The sequence below is a fragment of the Coregonus lavaretus genome (assembly GCF_964263955.1).
Source record: "Coregonus lavaretus genome assembly, chromosome: 24".
NCBI lineage: Eukaryota > Metazoa > Chordata > Actinopteri > Salmoniformes > Salmonidae > Coregonus > Coregonus lavaretus.
Genome location: NC_140011.1, coordinates 10575094 through 10597170, shown reverse-complemented (window position 1 = coordinate 10597170; position 22077 = coordinate 10575094). Strand labels below are relative to the sequence as shown.

Genomic DNA, 22077 nt, shown 5'->3' with positions numbered 1-22077 from the left:
CTGAAATTGTCCAATTAAAGCAGAGATTTTTGTTTTCCGATCAAAAACGTTTTGCCACAGTGTGCCATAATGAACATCACCATGGTTTTACTGTGACTCTGCATCTTTGTACTGGGGACTGTAGTACTTGCTGTGGCCAGCAGGAGGGGGAGTGTACATGCCCCCACTTCCCTCTCTTTCCTCTCCCTCTGTCTGTCCCTCCCTCCCATGTCTCTCTCATCCTATCCCTAGTGAGAGGGGTTCCCCCAGTAACTTCACTTAGTTCACAGAGGGAGAACACATGTTGGAGAAGAAAGGGAGAACAAGAGAGAGAGAGGGACATAGATAAAGAGAGGGGGAAAAACAGAGGACCATAGACCTCTCTGAGACATCTGCGGGATTACTCTACCAGTGTGTTTGGGAGTGTGTTAGTGTGTGTGTGTGTTACCTGTTAACTGACCTTGTGTGTGTCTCTGTATGTGACTTTCCCTGGTCATGGATACCCCACTGACCACCCCACTCCTCCTCCTCTGCTCCCTCTCCTTTGTTCACGGGGCCATGGACTCCTGCTACGATGACGATGAGGGCGTCCCTAGCCGTTGCATGCCCAAGTTTGAGAACGCAGCCTTCAACCGCACGATCATGGCTTCCAACGTGTGTGGTTCACCGCCGGAGGACTACTGCATGCAGACGGGCTCGACACGCTCCTGCCACCACTGTAGCATATCGGACACAGGCCTCAGCCACAACGCCAGCCTGCTGACGGACTTCCACACAGACGAGGAACCCACCTGGTGGCAGAGCCAGTCCATGTTCTACAGAGTCCAGCACCCTAACTCCGTCAACCTCACCCTGCACCTTGGTAAGAACAACTCACTCTCTCGCTCTGCACCTTGGTAAGACCCACATTCACTCTCTCACCCCTCCTCTGTTAACCTCACCCTGCTCCTCGGTAAGAAGAACAATATTCAGTTTCATAAAGTTATGTTCACAATTAGTTGAGTTTGATGGGTCCTGCTCCAGCTGTGACTATGCAACCTCACCCTGCATCAGACCTGGGCAGAATGTTTTTTTGTGTTTAATTTGAAAATACCAACTTTTCAAATACTCGAGGTAGTCGAATATAGAGAATCAACTAAAGGCAACTATTGGCAACTATTTCCTTTCATATTCAAATACAGGTCTCAGAAAAACAAATAATATTTGAATATATGCAAGTTATTTGAAATATTTATTTGTTGCCTGCTATATATTTGATGAAGAACCAAAAACTAGAACAGTTTATTTAATTAGTCTAAATATATTATCATTTGCACATGGTTTGGAGGGCTTTCAGATATTAATATTAAGAATGAAATACATAATGATCTTTCGGTTGCTGGCACAACGCTCTTAACCACTAAGCTACCTGCCGCCCGCATCATTGTCATACGGTTCTTTAATGATAATTTTAGATTTTGGTTAATCATTTAAGATGGCGATTGCATTTGATGAACATCAGGGTCTCAAATGTTTTGTCACTCATTGCGCAACAGTCAGGCCTGAACATTCTTCCAGCAATGCTGAAACAAACATAACTTGCGTATTCCTCTGCAATTAGGCCTAGACTGATATCAAAATGTATCTGTCCTCCTATAGCTCCTAACCTTAAAAAAAGTATTTTACACACATAATAGGTGTCCATTACAATCAATGCAATAATCAGAATGCATTATTTGTCACCAGTACTTGAAAACTTGAATAAAACTGTAACTACATTATGCTCCATACATACATACATACATACATACATACATACATACATACATACTTCATGCTACAGTAGAAACAACAACACGATATACAGAAAATAAGGGACTTACTTTGATAGGAACGCACACATGTCCAAAGTTCTTATTTGTAAGGAAAACAAAGATGGAGGCAATGCGAGTGCCAGCCAGAACATGTTCCAGTTCGTGCAAGACTGCGCAAATGTCTGCATACTTGATGTGCTTGGAAGGGCTTGGAGGGAAGTTTGTCCGGCTCAGTAAAACCACAAACATAAATTGTCCGCAACACTGAAATGGCCTACTTCTATGTGTATGAATGAGGAGGCGGAACACACCTCAATTCAAACTGCTGTTAGAAAATACAACTTGTTAGAAAATTATTTGAAATTGACAAGTTGAAACATAGCCTATAGATAATTAGCAGGCAACTCGTGTTAACTGTCCTGTTACGTAACAATCACATTTTGGAACAGTGAGTGCATTCTGACATATTGTGCATAAAACAACTCACGCTGGAGCGACCATTAGAGATATTTGGAACTCACGTGTGAAAAGGTTAAGAAAGTCATACCAAGGATAATTCAGCTATTTGATTTTGAATTTTAAGAGCCCTTGAAGTATCAAAAAAAGATATTAAATTTTTTTGGGATGAAAACATATTTCTGACCTTACTGCTATTAGCTCATACAAACGCACTGAATAACAGATCCACTACATGGAACAACAGATAGTCCCCCCAAATATTCAAAAATAAGTTTATTCTGAAGTGCCTTTCCTATATCTGAGAGATATAGGACAGACATATATTTAACTTCTTAATTTTGGCACTAAACTATCTCCATATACCGCATACTTCCATTAATTTTTTTAAACTGGTACCGGGACCTTCAGATGAGTCTTGTGAGGCTTGTGGGCATCCTAGAGCAAAATGTAGAACATCATCGTGAGAGTCTCAGCTGTCCACAGAGGGGTCATATTAGTATGTAGCCCAAACCGTTTGGACACTACAGACAGAAGTTGTAGGCTGTACCAACTTCAGACAAGTCTTGTGAGGCTTGTGGGCATCGTAGAGCAAAACTGAGAACTTTCAATAGAGTGATCATAATACTTGTAGGCCAAACTGTTCGGACGCTAAAGACGTTTTTGTGAGAAGACCGATTTTCGGGATGTCTCATGGTCTGACAAAGGGCGATATCGGTGGATGTGGTGGATTGAGATGCAGCCCATGCAAAAAAAAGAAGATATCTCTAGCTTAAACAGACAGATTTTTGTGGGGATTTTTGTATTATGTTAATTGCGTTTCCGCGGGGGCACGGAAATTGTAGGCTAAGAGTTAATAATTCACAGAGAGAGACTTCACTATGAGTCAAATCAACGACTCTAAAACATAATCCTTTCAATTGCCAATCACCCTGTGAGAAATTTTCTAAAGCAGAACATTTGTCCCTCACAATCTCAGTATTTTGTATTCCTCCACTACTGACACACACACAAACACACTTCTATTCCTCCGATAATGACTCAAAGCTTCTCTTCAGAAACCGCCATCCCGCCCATCAAATGTCACCCCCAGACATGGCTTAAAGTTACATTGTTGGAGTAATTGCAAGCAAACAGCCGCGAGGCTCAGGCTCTGTCTGGGAACCTTTTAGCTAAGCGGTCCAGGGAGGAATCTACCATGAGAACACACAGATGCATTCAATAAAACACATACTAGAAAACAAAATAGAGAACACTATACTCATATTTAAAGGCCCAGCGCAGTCGAAACATGACTTTCCTTTGTTTTATATATAGTTCCACACTATGAGGTTGGAATAATACTGTGACATTGTGAAAATGATGATAATGCCCTTTTAGTGAAAGGCCGCCTGAAATTTCTGCCTGTTTTGGTGGGAAAGAGATTTGGTCTGCCTGGTGACATCACCAGGCGGTAAATTAGTTTATAGACCAGTAAGAAAGAGAGTTCTAAACCGCTCTGCCAATAACAGCTAGTTTTCCGTTTTCCCCTCCCCACTCAGACGACTCCCAGACAGTCCTAGCTAAATTCTTGCTTGAGAAATTGTTCTTTGCAAAGAAGCTATTTTTGTTTCTTTTTCACCATTTTAATTGAAAACAATCACAGTAAGGTACTTTTTATTTTTATTTTTTATTTTTTAGGGGGTAGATCAGCTTAATATTGCAGATAGATTGTAACTTCCATCAATGTAATTGTCTGCATCACTTCCAATCCCCCATGTTTATATATATATATATGTATATATGTGAGGGAAAAAAGTATTTGATCCCCTGCTGATTTTGTACGTTTGCCCACTGAAAAAGAAATGATCAGTCTATAATTTTAATGGTAGGTTTATTTGAACAGTGAGAGACAGAATAACAACAAAAAAATCCAGAAAAACGCCTGTCAAAAATGTTATAAATTGATTTGTATTTTAATGAGAGAGGTCAGAAGTTTCTTGTAGTTGGCCACCAGGTTTGCACACATCTCAGGAGGGATTTTGTTCCACTCCTCTTTGCAGATCTTCTCCAAGTCATTAAGGTTTCGAGGCTGACGTTTGGCAACTCGAACCTTCAGCTCCCTCCACAGATTTTCTATGGGATTAAGGTCTGGAGACTGGCTAGGCCACTCCAGGACCTTAATGTGCTTCTTCTTGAGCCACTCCTTTGTTGCCTTGGCCATGTGTTTTGGGTCATTGTCATGCTGGAATACCCATCCACGACCCATTTTCAATGCCCTGCTGAGGGAAGGAGGTTCTCACCCAATATTTGACGGTACATGGCCCCGTCCATCGTTCCTTTGATGCTGTGAAGTTGTCCTGTCCCCTTAGCAGAAAAACACCCCCAAAGCATAATGTTTCCACCTCCATGTTTGATGGTGGGGATGGTGTTCTTGGGGTCATAGGCAGCATTTCTCCTCCGCCAAAGAGCTCCATTTTGGTCTCATCTGACCACAACACTTTCACCCAGTTCTCCTCTGAATTATTCAGATGTTCATTGGCAAACTTCAGACGGCCCTGTATATGTGCTTTCTTGAGCAGGGGGACCTTGCGGGCGTTGCAGGATTTCAGTCCTTCACGGCGTAGTGCGTTACCAATTGTTTTCTTGGTGACTATGGTCCCATCTGTCTTGAGATCATTGACAAGATCCTCCTATGTAGTTCTGGGCTGATTCCTCACCGTTCTCATGATCATTGCAGCCCCAGGCCGAGGGAGACTGACAGTTCTTTTGTGTTTCTTCCATTTGCGAATAATCACACTAACTGTTGTCACCTTCTCACCAAGCTGCTTGGCGATGGTCTTGTAGCCCATTCCAGCCTTGTGTAGGTCTACAATCTTGTCCCTGACATCCTTGGAGAGCTCTTTGGTCTTGGCCATTGTGGAGAGTTTGGAATCTGATTGATTGATTGCTTCTGTGGACAGGTTACTTTTATACAGGTAACAAGCTGAGATTAGGAGCACTCCCTTTAAGAGTGTGCTCCTAATCTCAGCTCGTTACCTGTATAAAAGATACCTGGGTGACAGAAATCTTTCTGATTGAGAGGGGGTCAAATACTTATTTCCCTCATAAAAATGCAAATCAATTCATAACATTTTTGACATGCGTTTTTCTGGATTTTGTTGTTGTTATTCTGTCTCTCACTGTTCAAATAAACCTACCATTAAAATTATAGACTGATCATGTCTTTGTCAGTGGGCAAACGTACAAAATCAGCAGGGGATCAAATACTTTTTTCCCTCACTCAACATATACATACAGTGGGGGAAAAAAGAATTTAGTCAGCCACCAATTGTGCAAGTTCTCCCACTTAAAAAGATGAGAGAGGCCTGTAATTTTCATCATAGGTACACGTCAAATATGACAGACAAAATGAGGAGAAAAAAAATCCAGAAAATCACATTGTAGGATTTTTAATGAATTTATTCGCAAATTATGGTGGAAAATAAGTAATTGGTCAATAACAAAAATTTCTCAATACTTTGTTATATACCCTTTGTTGGCAATGACACAGGTCAAACGTTTTCTTGTAAGTCTTCACAAGGTTTTCACACACTGTTGCTGGTATTTTGGCCCATTCCTCCATGCAGATCTCCTCTAGAGCAGTGATATTTTGGGGCTGTCGCTGGGCAACACGGACTTTCAACTCCCTCCAAAGATTTTCTATGGGGTTGAGATCTGGAGACTGGCTAGGCCACTCCAGGACCTTGAAATGCTTCTTACGAAGCCACTCCTTCGTTGGCCGGGCGGTGTGTTTGGGATCATTGTCATGCTGAAAGACCCAGCCATGTTTCATCTTCAATGCCCTTGCTAATGGAAGGAGGTTTTCACTCAAAATCTCATGATACATGGCCCCATTCATTCTTTCCTTTACACGGATCAGTCGTCCTGGTCCCTTTGCAGAAAAACAGCCCCAAAGCATGATGTTTCCACCCCATGCCTTACAGTAGGTATGGTGTTCTTTGGATGCAACTCAGCATTCTTTGTCCTCCAAACACGACGAGTTGAGTTTTTACCAAAAAGTTCTATTTTGGTTTCATCTGACCAAATGACATTCTCACAATCCTCTTCTGGATCATCCAAATGCACTCTAGCAAACTTCAGACGGGCCTGGACATGTACTGGCTTAAGCAGGGGGACACGTCTGGCACTGCAGGATTTGAGTCCCTGGCGGCGTAGTGTGTTACTGATGGTAGGCTTTGTTACTTTGGTCCCAGCTCTCTGCAGGTCATTCACTAGGTCCCCCCGTGTGGTTCTGGGATTTTTGCTCACCGTTCTTGTGATAATTTTGACCCCACGGGGTGAGATCTTGCGTGGAGCCCCAGATCGAGGGAGATTATCAGTGGTCTTGTATGTCTTCCATTTCCTAATAATTGCTCCCACGGTTGATTTCTTCAAACCAAGCTGCTTACCTATTGCAGATTCAGTCTTCCCAGCCTGGTGCAGGTCTACGATTTTGTTTCTGGTGTCCTTTGACAGCTCTTTGGTCTTGGCCATAGTGGAGTTTGGAGTGTGACTGTTTGAGGATGTGGACAGGTGTCATTTATTCTGATAACAAGCTCAAACAGGTGCCATTAATACAGGTAACGAGTGGAGGACAGAGGAGCCTCTTAAAGAAGAAGTTACAGGTCTGTGAGAGCCAGAAATCTTGCTTGTTTGTAGGTGACCAAATACTTATTTTCCACCATAATTTGCAAATAAATTCATTAAAAATCCTACAATGTGATTTTCTGGAGAAAAAAATTCTCCATTTGTTTGTCATAGTTGACGTGTACCTATGATGAAAATTACAGGCCTCTCTCATCTTTTTAAGTGGGAGAACATGCACAATTGGTGGCTGACTAAATACTTTTTTTCCCCACTATACCATGTATGATATCCGGAGGGAATACCAAAACAAATTGTGCATGAAAGAAAAATATAGATTTCATATTTGTCAAATTATTGAGCATGTGCTGAAAACTCAGAAATGCATCAGAAATCTGCCTTAGTTTCAGCATATCAAAAAACATATCAAGATCTGGATATGGACCTCAGCTAAGAGAACCAAATCTGGGATCATTATAGCTTAATATCTTAAATGTGCTGAGAAAACACAGATATGAGATGTATACAGTCAGTATTTGTTAACATGAAGAGACAGAATAGGATGTCACATATCTCAGGATATTGAATGAGTCCGTATGCGGCCATAGCAAGTGTCCATGTGTGATATTCGAAGTAATCCCAATATCATATACAGTGCATTTGGAAGGTATTCAGACCCCTTTACTTTTTCCACATTTTGTTACTTTACAGACTTATTCAAAAATGGATTAAATCTATACACAATACCCCATAATGACAAAGCAAAAACAGGTTTTTAGAAATGTTGACTAATTTATTAAAAATAAAAAAACTGAAATATCACATTTACATACGTTTTCAGACCCTTTACTCAGTACTTTGTTGAAGCACCTTAGGCAGCGATTACGGCCTCAAGTCTTCTTCGGTACTATGCTACAAGCTTGGCACACCTGTATTTCGGGAGTTTCTACCATTCTTCTCTGCAGATCCTCTCAAGCTCTGTCAGGTTGGATGGGGAGTTTTGCTGCACAGCTATTTTCAGGTCTTTCCAGAGATGTTAGATCGGGTTCAAGTCTGGGCTCTGGCTGGGCCACTCAAGGACATTCAGAGACTTGTCCTGAAGCCACTCCTGCATTGTCTTGGATGTGTGCTTAGGGTTGTTGTCCTGTTGGAAGGTGAACCTTCGCCCCAGTCTGAGGTCCTGAGCGCACTGACGCAGGTTTTCATCAAGGATCTCTCTGTACTTTGCTCCATTCATCTTTCCCTCGATCCTGACTAGTCTCCCAGTCCCTGCCACTGAAAAACATCCCCACAGCATGATGCTGCCACCACCGTGCTTCACTGTATAGATGGTGCCAGGTTTCCTCCAGACTTGGCATTCAGGCCATAGTGTTCAATCTTGGTTTAATCAGACCAGAGAATCTTGTTTCTCATGGTCTGAGAGTCTTTAGGTGCCTTTTGGCAAACTCCAAGCGGGCTGTCATGTGCCTTTAACTGAGAAGTGGCTTCCCTCCGGCCACTCTACCATAAAAGCCTGATTGGTGGAGTGCTGCAGAGATGGTTGTCCTGGAAGGTTCTCACATCTCCACAGAGGAAATCTGAAGCTCTGTCAGAGTGGCCATCGGGTTCTTGGTCACCTCCCTGACCAAGGCCCTTCTCCCCCGATTGCTGAATTTGGCCGGGCGACCAGCTCTAGGACGAGTCTTGGTGGTTCCCAACTTTTTGCATTTAAGAATGATGGAGGCCACTGTGTTCTTGGGGACCTTCAATGCTGCATAACTTTTTTGGTACCCTTCCCCAGATCTGTCCCCTCGACACAATCCTGTCTCGAAGCTCTAACGACAACATTTGTCTACCTCATGACTTGGTTTTTGCTCTGACGTGCACTGTCAACTGTGGGACCTTATATAGACAAATGTGTTTCTTTCCAAATCATGTCCAATCAATTGAATTTACCACAGGTGGACTTAGGGCTGTGGCGGTCACAACTTTTTGTCAACAGGTGAATTTCAAGCAATTAACTGTCGGTCTCAATGTAATAGACCGTTAAATAACATAAACACATTTAGCATCTCTTGGGTTCCACACATAGCCTACAAGCCATAAATCCATGTAATATAGCCTACACCTTCACAATAAATCCATTATTTATTTTAGACAGGTCTAAAGAAGCATGATACGAAGAAAATATAGTCTATTTCAGAAGAAAATAATAGCATTCTCTGAGTTGTCCTTATGTTAGGTCCTGATGTGGCTATGCCAAATGGATGTGGGCTACATTAGTTCATTTAACAGAAAATATTTGCTTATAATTTACTAGCGGCCATCTTTTTTATTAGTTGCCATCACTCTGTTTTTCCACAATTGCATAGCCTATAGAAATATTGCGCAACATGAGCTCATGGGCTCTCATTAGGCGTTTGATTAGATTTTCGAATACATTTGCATTGATGTCAGAGTGATTAGAGGGACAATAGAGTGCTGAGTACCAGGCAGTTAGTAAGTTTGGTAGGCTAATAATGACCAGCAGCAGCATCAGAGCTTGGAGATGCCTAATTACCGTGACTAAACGGTCATGTGGAATTTGACTGCCTTCATGGCTCGTGACCACCGGTGTGGCGGTAATACGGTCACCGCAACAGCCCTAGGTGGACTCCAATCAAGTTGTAGAAACATCTCAAGAATGATCAATGAAACAGGATGCACCTGAGCGTAATTTAGAGTCTCAAAGCAAAGGGTCTGAATACTTATGTAAATAAGGTATTTCTGTTTCGTTTTTTATATACATTTGCAAAATGTCTAAAAACCTGTTTTCCCTTTGTCATAATGGGGTATTGTGTGTAGATCGATGAGGATAAAAAAAAAAAATCAATTTTAGAATAAGGCTGTAACGTAACAAAATGTGGAAGAAGTCAAGGGATCTGAATACTTTCCGAATGCACTGTATGTCTAAAAGGCACATCTGGATTCAGCATTTTTCAGTATATGGTGCATTTCCCCCCTCCAAAAAATGCATTGGAAATAGTCTGTATTATGTAGAATATCAAAAACATTTAATGTAAAGATATACCCTGATATGGACTCTTTTGCCCAGTGGTGGATAAACCGCCTCTACCCTTCGTGCAATCACTGGAGAATAAACTGGACAAGGTCCGTTCGAGACTATCCTATCAACGTGATCTGAAGAACTGTAATATCCTATGTTACAGTTCGTGGCTGAACAGGAACATAGAAAATATACGTCTAACTGGTTTTTCTATACATCGACAGGACAGAACGGCAGCGTCGGGTAAGCTCAGGGAGGATGGGGTGTGTCTCTTTGTTAACAACAGCTGGTGCGCAATCTCTAATATTAAGGAAGTATCTAGGTTTTGCTCGCCTTCTTCAGAATACCTCATGATAAGCTGTAGACCATGCTATTTACCAAGAGAGTTTTCATCTATATTTTTTGTAGCTGTTTATTTACCACCACAAACTGATGCTGGCACTAAGACCGCACTCAACAAGCTGTATAGGGCTGTAAGCAAAGAATTCCCACCCAGAGGCGGCGCTCCTAGTGGCCAGTCATTTTAATGCATGAAAACTTAAATCTGTCTCACCTCATTTCTACCATGATGTCACCTGTGCAACTAGGAGCAAAAAAACTCTAGATCACTTTTACTCCACACACAGAGACCCATACAAAGCACTCCCTCACCCTCCATTTGGCAAATCTGACCATAACGCTATCCTCCTGATTCCTGTCTACAAGGAAAAACTCAAACAGGAAGTACCAGTGATGCGCTCAATATGGAAGTGGTCCGATGAACCGGATGCTAAGCTACAGGGCTGTTTCACTAGCAAAGACTGTAATATGTTCCGGGATTCATCCGATGGCATTGAGGAGTTTACCACAACAGTCACCGGCTTCATTAAGTAAGGCATCAACAACGTCATCCCGACAGTGACCGTACGTACATATCCCAACTAAAAGCCATGGATTACAGGTTACATCAGCACTGAGCTAAAGGCTAGAGCTGCCGCTTTCAAGGAGTGGGACACTAATCCGGACGCTATAGGAAATCCCGCTACGCCCTCCGATGAACCATCAAACAGACAAAGCCTCAATACAGGACTAAGATCGAATCCTACTACACTGGCTCTGATGCTCATTGGATGTGTCAGGGCTTGCAAACTATCACGGATTACAAAGTGAAACCCAGCAACGAGCTGTCCAGTGACGCGATCCTACCAGACGAGCTAAATGCCTTTTATGCACACTTCGAGGGAAGCAACATTGAACCATGCTGTTCCAGAAGACTGTGTGATCACGCACTCCGTAGCCGATGTGAGTAAGACCTTTAAACAGGTTAACGTTCACAAGGCCGCAAGGCGGATTCCCAGGATGCGTACTCAGAGCCTGCACTGACCAGCTGGCAACCCTCCCTGACCCAGTCTGTAATGCTCACATGTTTCAAGCAGACCACCATAGTCCCTTTAAAAAATAAATAATATTTAACCTTTATTTAACCAGGTAAGCCAGTTCAAAACAAGTTCTCATTTACAACTGCGACCTGGCCAGGATAAAGCAAAGCAGTGCGATAAAAACAACAACACAGAGTTACACATGGGATAAAACAAAACATACAGTCAATAACACAATAGAAAATCAATATTCAGTGTGTGCAAATGTAGTAAGTTATGGAGGTAAGGCAATAAATAGGCCATAGTGCAAAATAAATACAATTTAGTATTAACACTGGAATGATAGATGTGCAGAAGATGATGTGAAAATAGAGGTACTGGGGTGCAAGTGAGCAAAATAAATAACAATATGGGGATGAGGTAGTTGGGTGGGCTAATTACAGATGGGCTGTGTACAGGTGCAGTGATCGTTAAGCTGCTCTGACAACTGATGCTTAAAGTTAGTGAGGGACGTAAGAGTCTCCAGCTTCAGAGATTTTTGCAGTTCGTTCCAGTCATTAGCAGCAGAGAACTGGAAGGAATGGTGGCCAAAGGAGGTGTTGACTTTGGGGATGACCAGTGAGATATACCTGCTGGAGCGCATACTACGGGTGGGTGTTGCTATGGTGACCAATGAGCTAAGATAAGGTGGGGATTTGCCTAGCAGTGATTTATAGATGACCTGGAGCCAGTGGGTTTGGCGACGAATATGTAGTGAGGGCCAGCCAACGAGAGCAACAGGTCACAATGGTGGGTAGTATATGGGGCTTTGGTGACAAAACCGATGGCACTGTGATAGACTACATCCAATTTGCTGAGTAGAGTGTTGGAGGCTATTTTGTAAATGACATCGCCAAAGTCAAGGATCGGTAGGATAGTCAGTTTTACGAGGGCATGTTTGGCAGCATGAGTGAAGGAGGCTTTGTTGCGAAAAAGGAAGCAGATTCTAGATTTAACTTTGGATTGGAGATGCTTAATGTGAGTCTGGAAGGAGAGTTTACAGTCTAACCAGACACCTAGGTATTTGTAGTTGTCCACATATTCTAAGTCAGACCCGCCGAGAGTAGTGATTCTAGTCTAGCAGGCGGGTGCAATCAGCGTTCGATTGAAGAGCATGCATTTAGTTTTACTAGCGTTTAAGAGTAGTTGGAGGCTACGGAAGGAGTGTTGTATGGCATTGAAGCTTGATTGGAGGTTTAATAACACAGTGTCCAATGAAGGGCCAGATGTATAGAGGTGGATCTGAGAGTCACCAGCAGCAAGAGCGACATCATTGATATACACAGAGAATAGAGTCGGCCGAGAATTGAACCCTGTGGCACCCCCATAGAGACTGCCAGAGGTCCAGACAACAGGCCCTCTGATTTGACACATTGAACTCTATCTGAGAAGTAGTTGGTGAACCAGGCGAGGCAGTCATTTCAGAAACCAAGGCTATTTAGTCTGCCAATAAGAATGCGGTGATTGACAGAGTCGAAAGCCTTGGCCAGGTTGATGAAGACAGCTGCACAGTACTATCTTTTATCGATCGCGGTTATAATATAATTTAGGTCCTTTAGCGTGGCTGAGGTGCACCCATGACCAGCTCGGAAACCAGATTGCATAGCGGAGAAGGTACGGTGGGATTCGAAATGGACGGTGATCTGTTTGTTAACTTGGTTTTCAAATACTTTTGAAAGGCAGGGCAGGATAGATATAGGTCTGTAACAGTTTGGATCTAGAGTGTCACCCCTTTGAAGGAGGGGATGACAGCGGCAGCTTTCCAATCTCTGGGGATCTCAGATGATACAAAAGAGAGGTTGAACAGGCTAGTAATTGGGGTTGCTACAATTTCGGCGGCTAAGTTTAGAAAGAAAGGGTCCAGATTGTCTAGCCCAGCTGATTTGTAGGGGTCCAGATTTTGCAGCTCTTTCAGAACATCAGCTATCTGAATTTAGGTGAAGAAGAAGCGGGGGGGGGGGGGGGGGGGGGGGTCCAGGGCAAGTTGCAGCGGAGGGTGCAGAGCTGGTGGCCGGGATAGGGGTAGCCAGGTGGAAAGCATGTCCAGCCGTAGCAAAATGCTTATTGAAATTCTCGATTATCGTAGATTTATCGGTGATGAAAGTGTTTCCTAGCCTCAGTGCAGTGGGTAGCTGGGAGGAGGTGCTCTTATTCTCCATGGTCTTTACAGTGTCCCAAAACATTTTGGAGTTAGTGCTACAGGATGCACATTTCTGTTTGAAAAAGCTAGCCTTTGCTTTCCTAACTGATTGTGTATGTTGGTTCCTGTTTCCCTGAAAAGTTGCATATCGCGGGGGCTGTTCGATGCTAATGCAGTATGCCACAGGATGTTTTTATGCTGGTCAAGGGCAGTCAAGTCTGGGGTGAACCAGGGGCTATATCTGTTCTTAGTTCGACATTTTTTGAATGGGGCATGCTTTCCCAGAGTCTGTTCCTGACTTGGGGACTGTGAAGAGACCCCTGGTGGGAAGTCTTGTGGGGTATGCATGGGTGTCTGAGCTGTGTGCTAGTCATTTGAACAGACATCACGGTGCTTTCAACATGTCACTACCTCTCACAAAGACCAGTAGTGATGCAGTCAATCTCTCCTCTACTTTGAGCTGGGAGAGATTGACATGCATGTCATTGATGTTAGTTCTCCATGTACATTTAAGGGCAAGCCGTGATGCTCTGTTCCGGTCCAACTGTAATTTGCCTATGTCCATCTTTGTGGCACTTGACCACATGACTGGGCATTAGTCCAGCTGCGACAAAGCTAGGGCCTGTAGGACTTATTTTGTTGATAGCAATGTCAAGAAAGCAAAGCAGTGCTTTATTTACAAACAGACCAGCTACCGTTGCATCAATATGTTTTGACCATGACAGTTTACAATCCAGGGTTACACCAGGGAGTTTAGTCTCCTCAACTTGCTCAATTTCCACATTATTCATCACAATATTTAGTTGAGGTTTAGGGTTTAGTGAATGGTTTGTACCAAATACAATGCTTTTAGTTTTTGAAATGTTTAGTACTATTTTATTACTTGTCCCCCATTCTAAAACTGACTGCAGCTCTTTCTTAAGTGTTGCAGTGATTTAACTTGCTGTGGTAGCTGAAGTGTATAATGTCGAGTCATCAGCATACATAGACACAAAGGCTTTACTCAGTGCCAGTGGAAGGTCTTTTAAAGTAAGGGGCCTAGACAACTGCCCTGGGGAATGCCTGACTCTACCTGGATTATGTTGGAGAGGCTTTCATGAAAGAACATCCTCTGTGTTCTGTTAGACAGGTAACTCTCAAACCACAATATAGCAGTGGATGTAAAGCCATAACACGTGTTTTTCCAGCAGCAGATTATGATCTATAATTTCAAAAGCTGCACTGAAGTCTAACAAAACAGCTCCCACAAGCTTCTTCTTCTTAATTTATTTCAGCCAATCATCAGTCACTTGTGTTAGTGCCGTACATGTTGAGTGCCCTTCTCTATAAGAATGCTGAAAGTCAGTTGTTAATTTGTTTACTGTGAAATAGCATTGTATCCGGTCAAACAAAATTGTTTCCAAAAGTTTAATAAGGGTTGGTAGCAGGCTGATTGGTTGGCTGTTTGAGCCAGTAAAGGGTTCTTTGCTATTCTTGGGTAGCGGAATTACTTTAGCTTCCATCCAGGCCTGAGGGCAATCACGGTCAATCACCCTCGGTCTGGGGCTCCATGCAAGTTCTCACCTCGTGGGGCATCAATGATCATGAGGAAGGTGAGGGATCAGCCCAGAACTACACGGCAGGACCTGGTCAATGACCTGAAGAGAGCTGGGACCACAGTCTCAAAGAAAACCATTAGTAACACACTATGCCGTCATGGATTAAAATCCTGCAGCGCACGCAAGGTCCCCCTGCTCAAGCCAGCGCATGTCCAGGCCCGTCTGAAGTTTGCCAATGACCATCTGGATGATCCAGAGGAGGAATGGGAGAAGGTCATGTGGTCTGATGAGACAAAAATAGAGCTTTTTGGTCTAAACTCCACTCGCCGTGTTTGGAGGAAGAAGAAGGATGAGTACAACCCCAAGAACATCCCAACCATGAAGCATGGAGGTGGAAAAATCATTCTTTGGGGATGCTTTTCTGCAAAGGGGACAGGACGACTGCACCGTATTGAGGGGAGGATGGATGGGGCCATGTATCGCGAGATCTTGGCCAACAACCTCCTTCCCTCAGTAAGAGCATTGAAGATGGGTCGTGGCTGGGTCATCCAGCATGACAACGACCCGAAACACACAGCCAGGGCAACTAAGGAGTGGCTCCGTAAGAAGCATCTCAAGGTCCTGGAGTGGCCTAGCCAGTCTCCAGACCTGAACCCAATAGAAAATCTTTGGAGGGAGCTGAAAGTCCGTATTGCCCAGCGACAGCCCCGAAACCTGAAGGATCTGGAGAAGGTCTGTATGGAGGAGTGGGCCAAAATCCCTGCTGCAGTGTGTGCAAACCTGGTCAAGACCTACAGGAAATGTATGATCTCTGTAATTGCAAACAAAGGTTTCTGTACCAAATATTAAGTTCTGCTTTTCTGATGTATCAAATACTTATGTCATGCAATAAAAAGCAAATTAATTACTTAAAAATCATACAATGTGATTTTCTGGATTTTTGTTTTAGATTCTGTCTCTCACAGTTGAAGTGTACCTATGATAAATATTACAGACCTCTACATGCTTTGTAAGTAGGAAAACCTGCAAAATCGGCAGTGTATGAAATACTTGTTCTCCCCACTGTATATATATATATAATCACATTAACACTTTATACATTTGTTCTAATATTGTAATATTGTTGTATTATTGTAATATTGTTGTATTGTGTTATTATAAATGTAGATATGTAGTAGAGTATTGGTGTAATAATGTGTTGATTGTGATGCAATTGCCTTAATCTTGTTTGGACCCCAGGAAGAGTAGCTGCTGCCTTGCCAGCAGCAGCTAATGGGGATCCTTAATAAATACAAAATGTATGTTTTTAAATAATAATGGGGTTTGACATAAGGGGACGGAGATTTTGTGTCCATCAATCAGGTCAGTGTCCATTGTGTCTGTCGAGGAAGCAAATTACATGATCACCTCTACCTTTCTCCCTCAAGACCTCTAAGACTACGTCCCAAATGGCACCCTATTCCCTCTATAGTACACTACTTTTGAGCAGGGCCCATTGGGCTCTGGTCAAAAGTAGTGCACTATAGGCAAATACGGTGCCATTTGGGATATATCCATCCAGTACATCCACTTAAAGGCTAGCTTTTCCTCCCATTCATCTTGTACATGTCACATGTGTGTGTGCAGTGAGCTCCCAGCCATCAGTCAAACAGGATAGATCCGGCAGAGCGACCAGCTAGGGAATTATTTATCCTGACACCTCTGAGTATAACTAACATCCTCTCCATTGTAGGTATAACGAAAATCCCAATGTGAGAATGAAAAAACTAGTTTTGCTTCAAGAGAGAAACCGATGACAGGTCTTTGAAATGTCAGAGAGTACGACTGACTGTCTCTGGAGGGAGGAAGTGTTTAAATATTATGGTCTGGGACCAGGAAACTTGTTTGTCAGTCTATGGATATGGAATTTTACTAGGAGGAAGGAGGAGAGCAGTGCTCTGTGGCTTTGTTGGTCATAATCTCTGGTTAGTTCTCTCAGACAGAGAGAGAGGCTGGGGAATGCCTGGTAATGTGGTATTCTAACGCAACAGCCCCTGGTCTTGAATCTGTTTGAATATGTGAGCCTTTGTCCAGGAAGACCATACTACATTACACTGTAAGGTCACGTTGTTCAATATTTAGCCTCTGGGTACTCCATGTCTCTCTCTTTCTATTATTTTGAGTTGCCTCCGCCTGGACTGGAGAGAGGTTTCTGTTGTTTGTGTAAAACAGAAAATGGTTTTATTCAAGTCGACATCCCCCATCCTGTGTCTCTCACAAAACCAGGGTCACAGTGTTTCTTCCTCCTCCATATTGATTACAACCCGACCGTGTCCCATCTGTGGTCCACTAGGGGGGCCTGCCTGGGCTAGCCTTCAACATGCCTGTTATTCTGTTTTCCTTTGGCCCTCCAAACAAAACAAGACCCCTCCGTCTCCGAAGGGTCGCCAGGACGATAAACACAGAGAAACACACCAGCAGGACGCAGGGACACACAGTGCAGCCAGGTCAGAAATGTGTCTGTGCAGAGGTAGGGGGGAGGATGGGAGTGGGGTTGGAGGAGGAGGGGGAGAGTAAACAAAACATGATGAGGAAGAAGAAAAATAAGAAGAGTGCTTGGCGGTCTGGTGGTATGTAATTGGGGTCAGATTGTTCCCAACACGTGCATAAACACACACACACACACACACACACACACACACACACTCAAACACAGCTTTCTGTCTGCGTCTGGTTCCGATTGACTGATGTTAAAAGAAAGACACTTCCTGTCTCAGATGTTAAAGAATAAAAGTCTGACATAGTTGGCACAGTAACACTCTCACAGACGGACTCTAATTAAACAATTCAGTGCAAAGAGAAAACTACACTGTAACAAATTGCTGTAAATTTACAGCAAAACTTTCACAGTTAGCTACTGTAATTCTATATTACAGTGCAGTACTGTAAAGAGTAATGCATTATGAGGGCTCAATTACTGTAATTTTACAATACAATTTTATAGGAAAGTACTGCATTACCTGTTTTGCTGTATATTTAAAGCAGCATAGTTTGAATTATGGTACATTGTCGGAAAATGTTGTCGGTGGAGAAATAATGTCTGGCTCATTAACATATTTTGAGGTGTGCCTTGTAAGAGTGAGAATGCTGTATCCAACAGAATACGGTACCATACTGTTTTTATTTGTATTTGTCCTGTAAATCTACAGTAACTTGTTTGCTACTGTGCTGCCAGTAATTTACTTTAATTCAGTACCACCCCACAAAATACAGTACAATAATGTATTTTTGAATTCCTAAAACCGTTTCTTGTAAATCTACAGAAATGTACTGGCTACTGTGCTGCCAGTAATTGAATGTAATTCAGTACCTCCCCCACAGAATACAGTACCATACTGTAATTTTGGAGCGGCAAAACCCTTTTGTGGTTGCATGGTGTTGTTGTGGCTCATTAACACATTTTGAGGCGTGCCTTGTAAGAGGCTATACTTGTTGCACCCGTTAGTGAGAGTGCTGCTAGGTAACAGAGCAGAGTTGCAGCAAGTCTCAAATCTTGAATGGTTCAGTGTTTAGCCTTGTCCTTTTGATCTTGTTTTTCACTGTAGTCACTACCAGTTTAGAAGCCTTTGATAAGGCCTCTACAAGTGCAAGTGATATTAAACAAATATTAATTGGTACGCTGTAATATATGATTACATATTCACTGTTAGCAATTGCTGTAATTTTATTACAGTACACTTTAACAATAAGGTACTTCATGAAATGGGTGGGTCTAATCCTGAATGCTGATTGGTTAAAACCGCATTCCAGCCGGTGTCTATTCCACAAGTTACCACCGGCTAAATCCATGATGTTAAAATGCCTATTTACTCTGTTCCATCTGACTGCGCAATCCACTGTTTCAACAGCCCAGCCAGGCACTTTATAAACTTGATCTCCACCATAAAAAGCATCTAGACATTATCTCACATTTCTTTTAGACTAACATTTCATTTTCAACAGCGGAGATTTGTACAAACCTTACTCTCTGTCTCTCCGACATTTGCGACATTGCTTCAATATTTAAATTCGATCTCCAGCTGTCCCGTAGTAATGAACGTGTCAGAAGTCGGGACGAGACAGACAGGCAGGCAGCGTTTCTCAGCCAGTCAAAATCATGAATCAGCTGGCATCATTTCTATGGATATACTGTATACAAATAAATGTCAATTGAAAAAAGTTTAAACCAAACGAAGTGCAGCTAGTTTAAAGTCTTACCAGCTTCGGTTTGAAGTGATTGTGTTAGCAGTGTTGTTGGCTAGCTCCTCTGAACAACAGTGTCCTGACGAGTGAGCACATTTTCTATGCCAGGCGAAATCGTGCCTCATTAGCTCATTGTTATAGATGTATCCAAATAAATGTCACTAGAAAACAGCTTAAACAAATGCAAATGCAGCTAATTTGCTGTTATTCTGGCTGCACTTTGTGACGTGACTTCAAGCAAGGGATAAGAACGTTGCCAGCCAGTATGGCAATGCAACATTTAGAATGAACGACTGGGTCGCGTCCATAGTATAATTAAGTGATTATGCCCGAGAAGCTGGTGTTTGGAGGATATATTGGCACGGTTTGCCTAACAACACCAGTGCCAATATATCCTCCAAACACCGGCTTCTCGGGTATTATCACTTAATTATACCATGGCATTGTTGAATACTTGTTTCTCATTGGGTTGAAGAGCATTCTAGAGTGTGCATTATTTCCCTATAACGCACGGTATACAGTATTTGCATGGTAGAATTCAATGGCTATAGTACATTCTTACTTGTTCTATGTTTGTGCTGCTTTTGAAACCAAAAGTCGATTTGAAAATATTATTGGCATTGTTGAATTCAATTTTCACAATGACAAGCTAGTACTAATGGTTTGCTTAGCTAAACTAGCAAGTCTGTTTGGTTACCACAGCAACTACTGTAGCTATCTAGTACATTTGCTAGCTACTTCAGTGGATGTTGAACATATTTCTAGTGGCAAATTTGTTAAATTATAGCCATGGAATGAAAGGGATAATCAACTCGAGGCTTTATGTGTTCTCTGGAAAATAATGCAACTCCGTGGAAGGTCAATTCAATTCCACGTTGTTCATTCTTTTCCATAGAACACATAGCCCCTCATTGATTATCCCTTACATATTGCTGTATATTTATTGCAGCATTCTGTAAATTATGGTGCATTGTGTAAACATTTTGTGGGAGGGGAAAGAATCGTTGACTCTTTAACATATTTTGAGATGTGGCTAGTATGTGGCTATACACTGAGTGTACAAAACATTAGGAAAACCTTCCTAATATTGAGTTGCACCCCCTTTTGCCCTCAGAACAGCCTCAATTCGTTGGGGCATGGACTCTACAAGGTGTCCAAAGCGTTCCACAGGGATGCTGGCCCATGTTGATTCAAATGCTTTCCAATGTTGTGTCAAGTTGGCTGGATATCCTTTGGGTGGTGAACCATTCGTAACACACATGGGAAATGGTTGCGCGTGAAAAACCAGCAGTGTTGCGGTGCTTGACACACTCAAACCAGTGTGGGGTGGTGCACCTACTACCTTACCCTGTTCAAAGACACTTAAATCTGCCGTCTTGCCCATTCACCCTCTGAATGGCACACATACACAATCCATGTCTCAATTGTCTCAATACTTAAAAATCATTCTTTAACCGGTCTCTTCCCCTTCATATACACTGATTTGAAGTGGATTTAACTAGTGACATCAATAAGGGATCATAGTTTTCACCTGGATTCACCTGGTCAGTGTATGTCATGGAAAGAGCAGGTGTTCCTAAAGTGTTGTACACTCAGTTTATTTGTTGCAGCCTTCATTGAGAGTGCTGTACCAATTGAACTGATTTGTGGTGGTAGTGCCCTAACAATTTTATGATTATAGCGTACATATCAGAGTGACAGCGGGTCTTAAACCTCTAATGGTTGAATATTAAGCCTTTTGATCTGTTTTGCCCTGTAATCACAGCCAGTTTGGAAGCCTTTGTTAAGGCCTCTAGAAGTGCAAGTGATATAAAACACCAAATATGAATAAATATGCTGTAATATACAAATCCTATGTAATAAATGCCAACATGATTACAGTAGCACTTATTTTCTTACGATATAGGCTATCTTTACAGTGTTTCACTTCATAATTGAGCTGCATTTTACAGTAATTTACAGGAAGCTGGTGGCAAGTTACTCTTTATATTACAGTAACATACTTTGCACTAGACAGAGATGGGCAAAGATACATCCAAAAATTATCTTGTTTAAAATAAAGGATATTTTGAAGACCAATGAATCCTTAACTACAACAACATTCTCAGTAACGGTTACATAAACGTTTTACTTGCTATGACTGTGATATGTGTTAGTTTTTTTACCTTACTTGAATGCACTGACAACAGCGTCTGCTAAATGACCAAAATGTAAATGTTAAAAATGAGCATTTGTAAAGCACGCTGCTGGGTATTATTCTAATGAGCTCCACCCTCAAACTATTAGCATGTTGATCAAATTTGGCCTTGTTTGGGTGCGGAGGTCTTTAGAATAATACCCAGCAGTGTGCTTTGCCAGCTAACATTTTTACATGTACATTTACATTTTAGTCATTTAGCAGACGCTCTTATCCAGAGTGACGAATAGTCAGTGTATTAAACTAAGGTTAACAAGAATATACCACAGTCATAGCAAGTAAAAAGATTATGTTACCGTTACCGAGAATGTTTTAGTTAGGCGGGCTACTTGCAAGTATATATTTGTATTAGAAAATATGATATACATGTATTTTAAGTAAACTGTTACAAAATAGGCTATATTAATTGTAGTTCAGGACAGTGAAATACAAATTACAAAATATTAGTTATTAAACGTATTGAAAAACCTATATCAAATACATGTAAGAAAAATACTGCTTGTCGTTGGCACTATTTACCTGAACTGTAAATCTGCAACAGTTTACTAACTACTGTGCTTCCAGTAATGCACTGTAAATTCTAGAAATACAGCATGTTACTGTAGTCAGGTGTTCCAGTAATATTCTGTAAATCTGTGTTACAGTAAAGGTCCTGTAACTCTAAAGTAATTTACTGGCAGTATTTTAATGTACATTTACAGTAACCTGCTGGATACTGTGCTGCCG

The 22077-nt window shown here is 42.1% G+C and overlaps 1 protein-coding gene across 1 annotated transcript in view; it reads left to right on the top strand.

Moving 5' to 3' along the window:
- Nucleotides 1-296: 296 nt before the first annotated feature.
- lamc3 (laminin, gamma 3) overlaps nt 297-22077 on the top strand; it is a 156868-nt gene continuing 135087 nt past the window's right edge. Inside the window, exon 1 of the mRNA XM_084140092.1 lies at nt 297-841. Within this exon, the coding sequence (XP_083996218.1) occupies nt 475-841 (367 nt within the window). The 5' untranslated portion in view covers nt 297-474. The remainder of the gene's footprint in view (nt 842-22077) is intronic.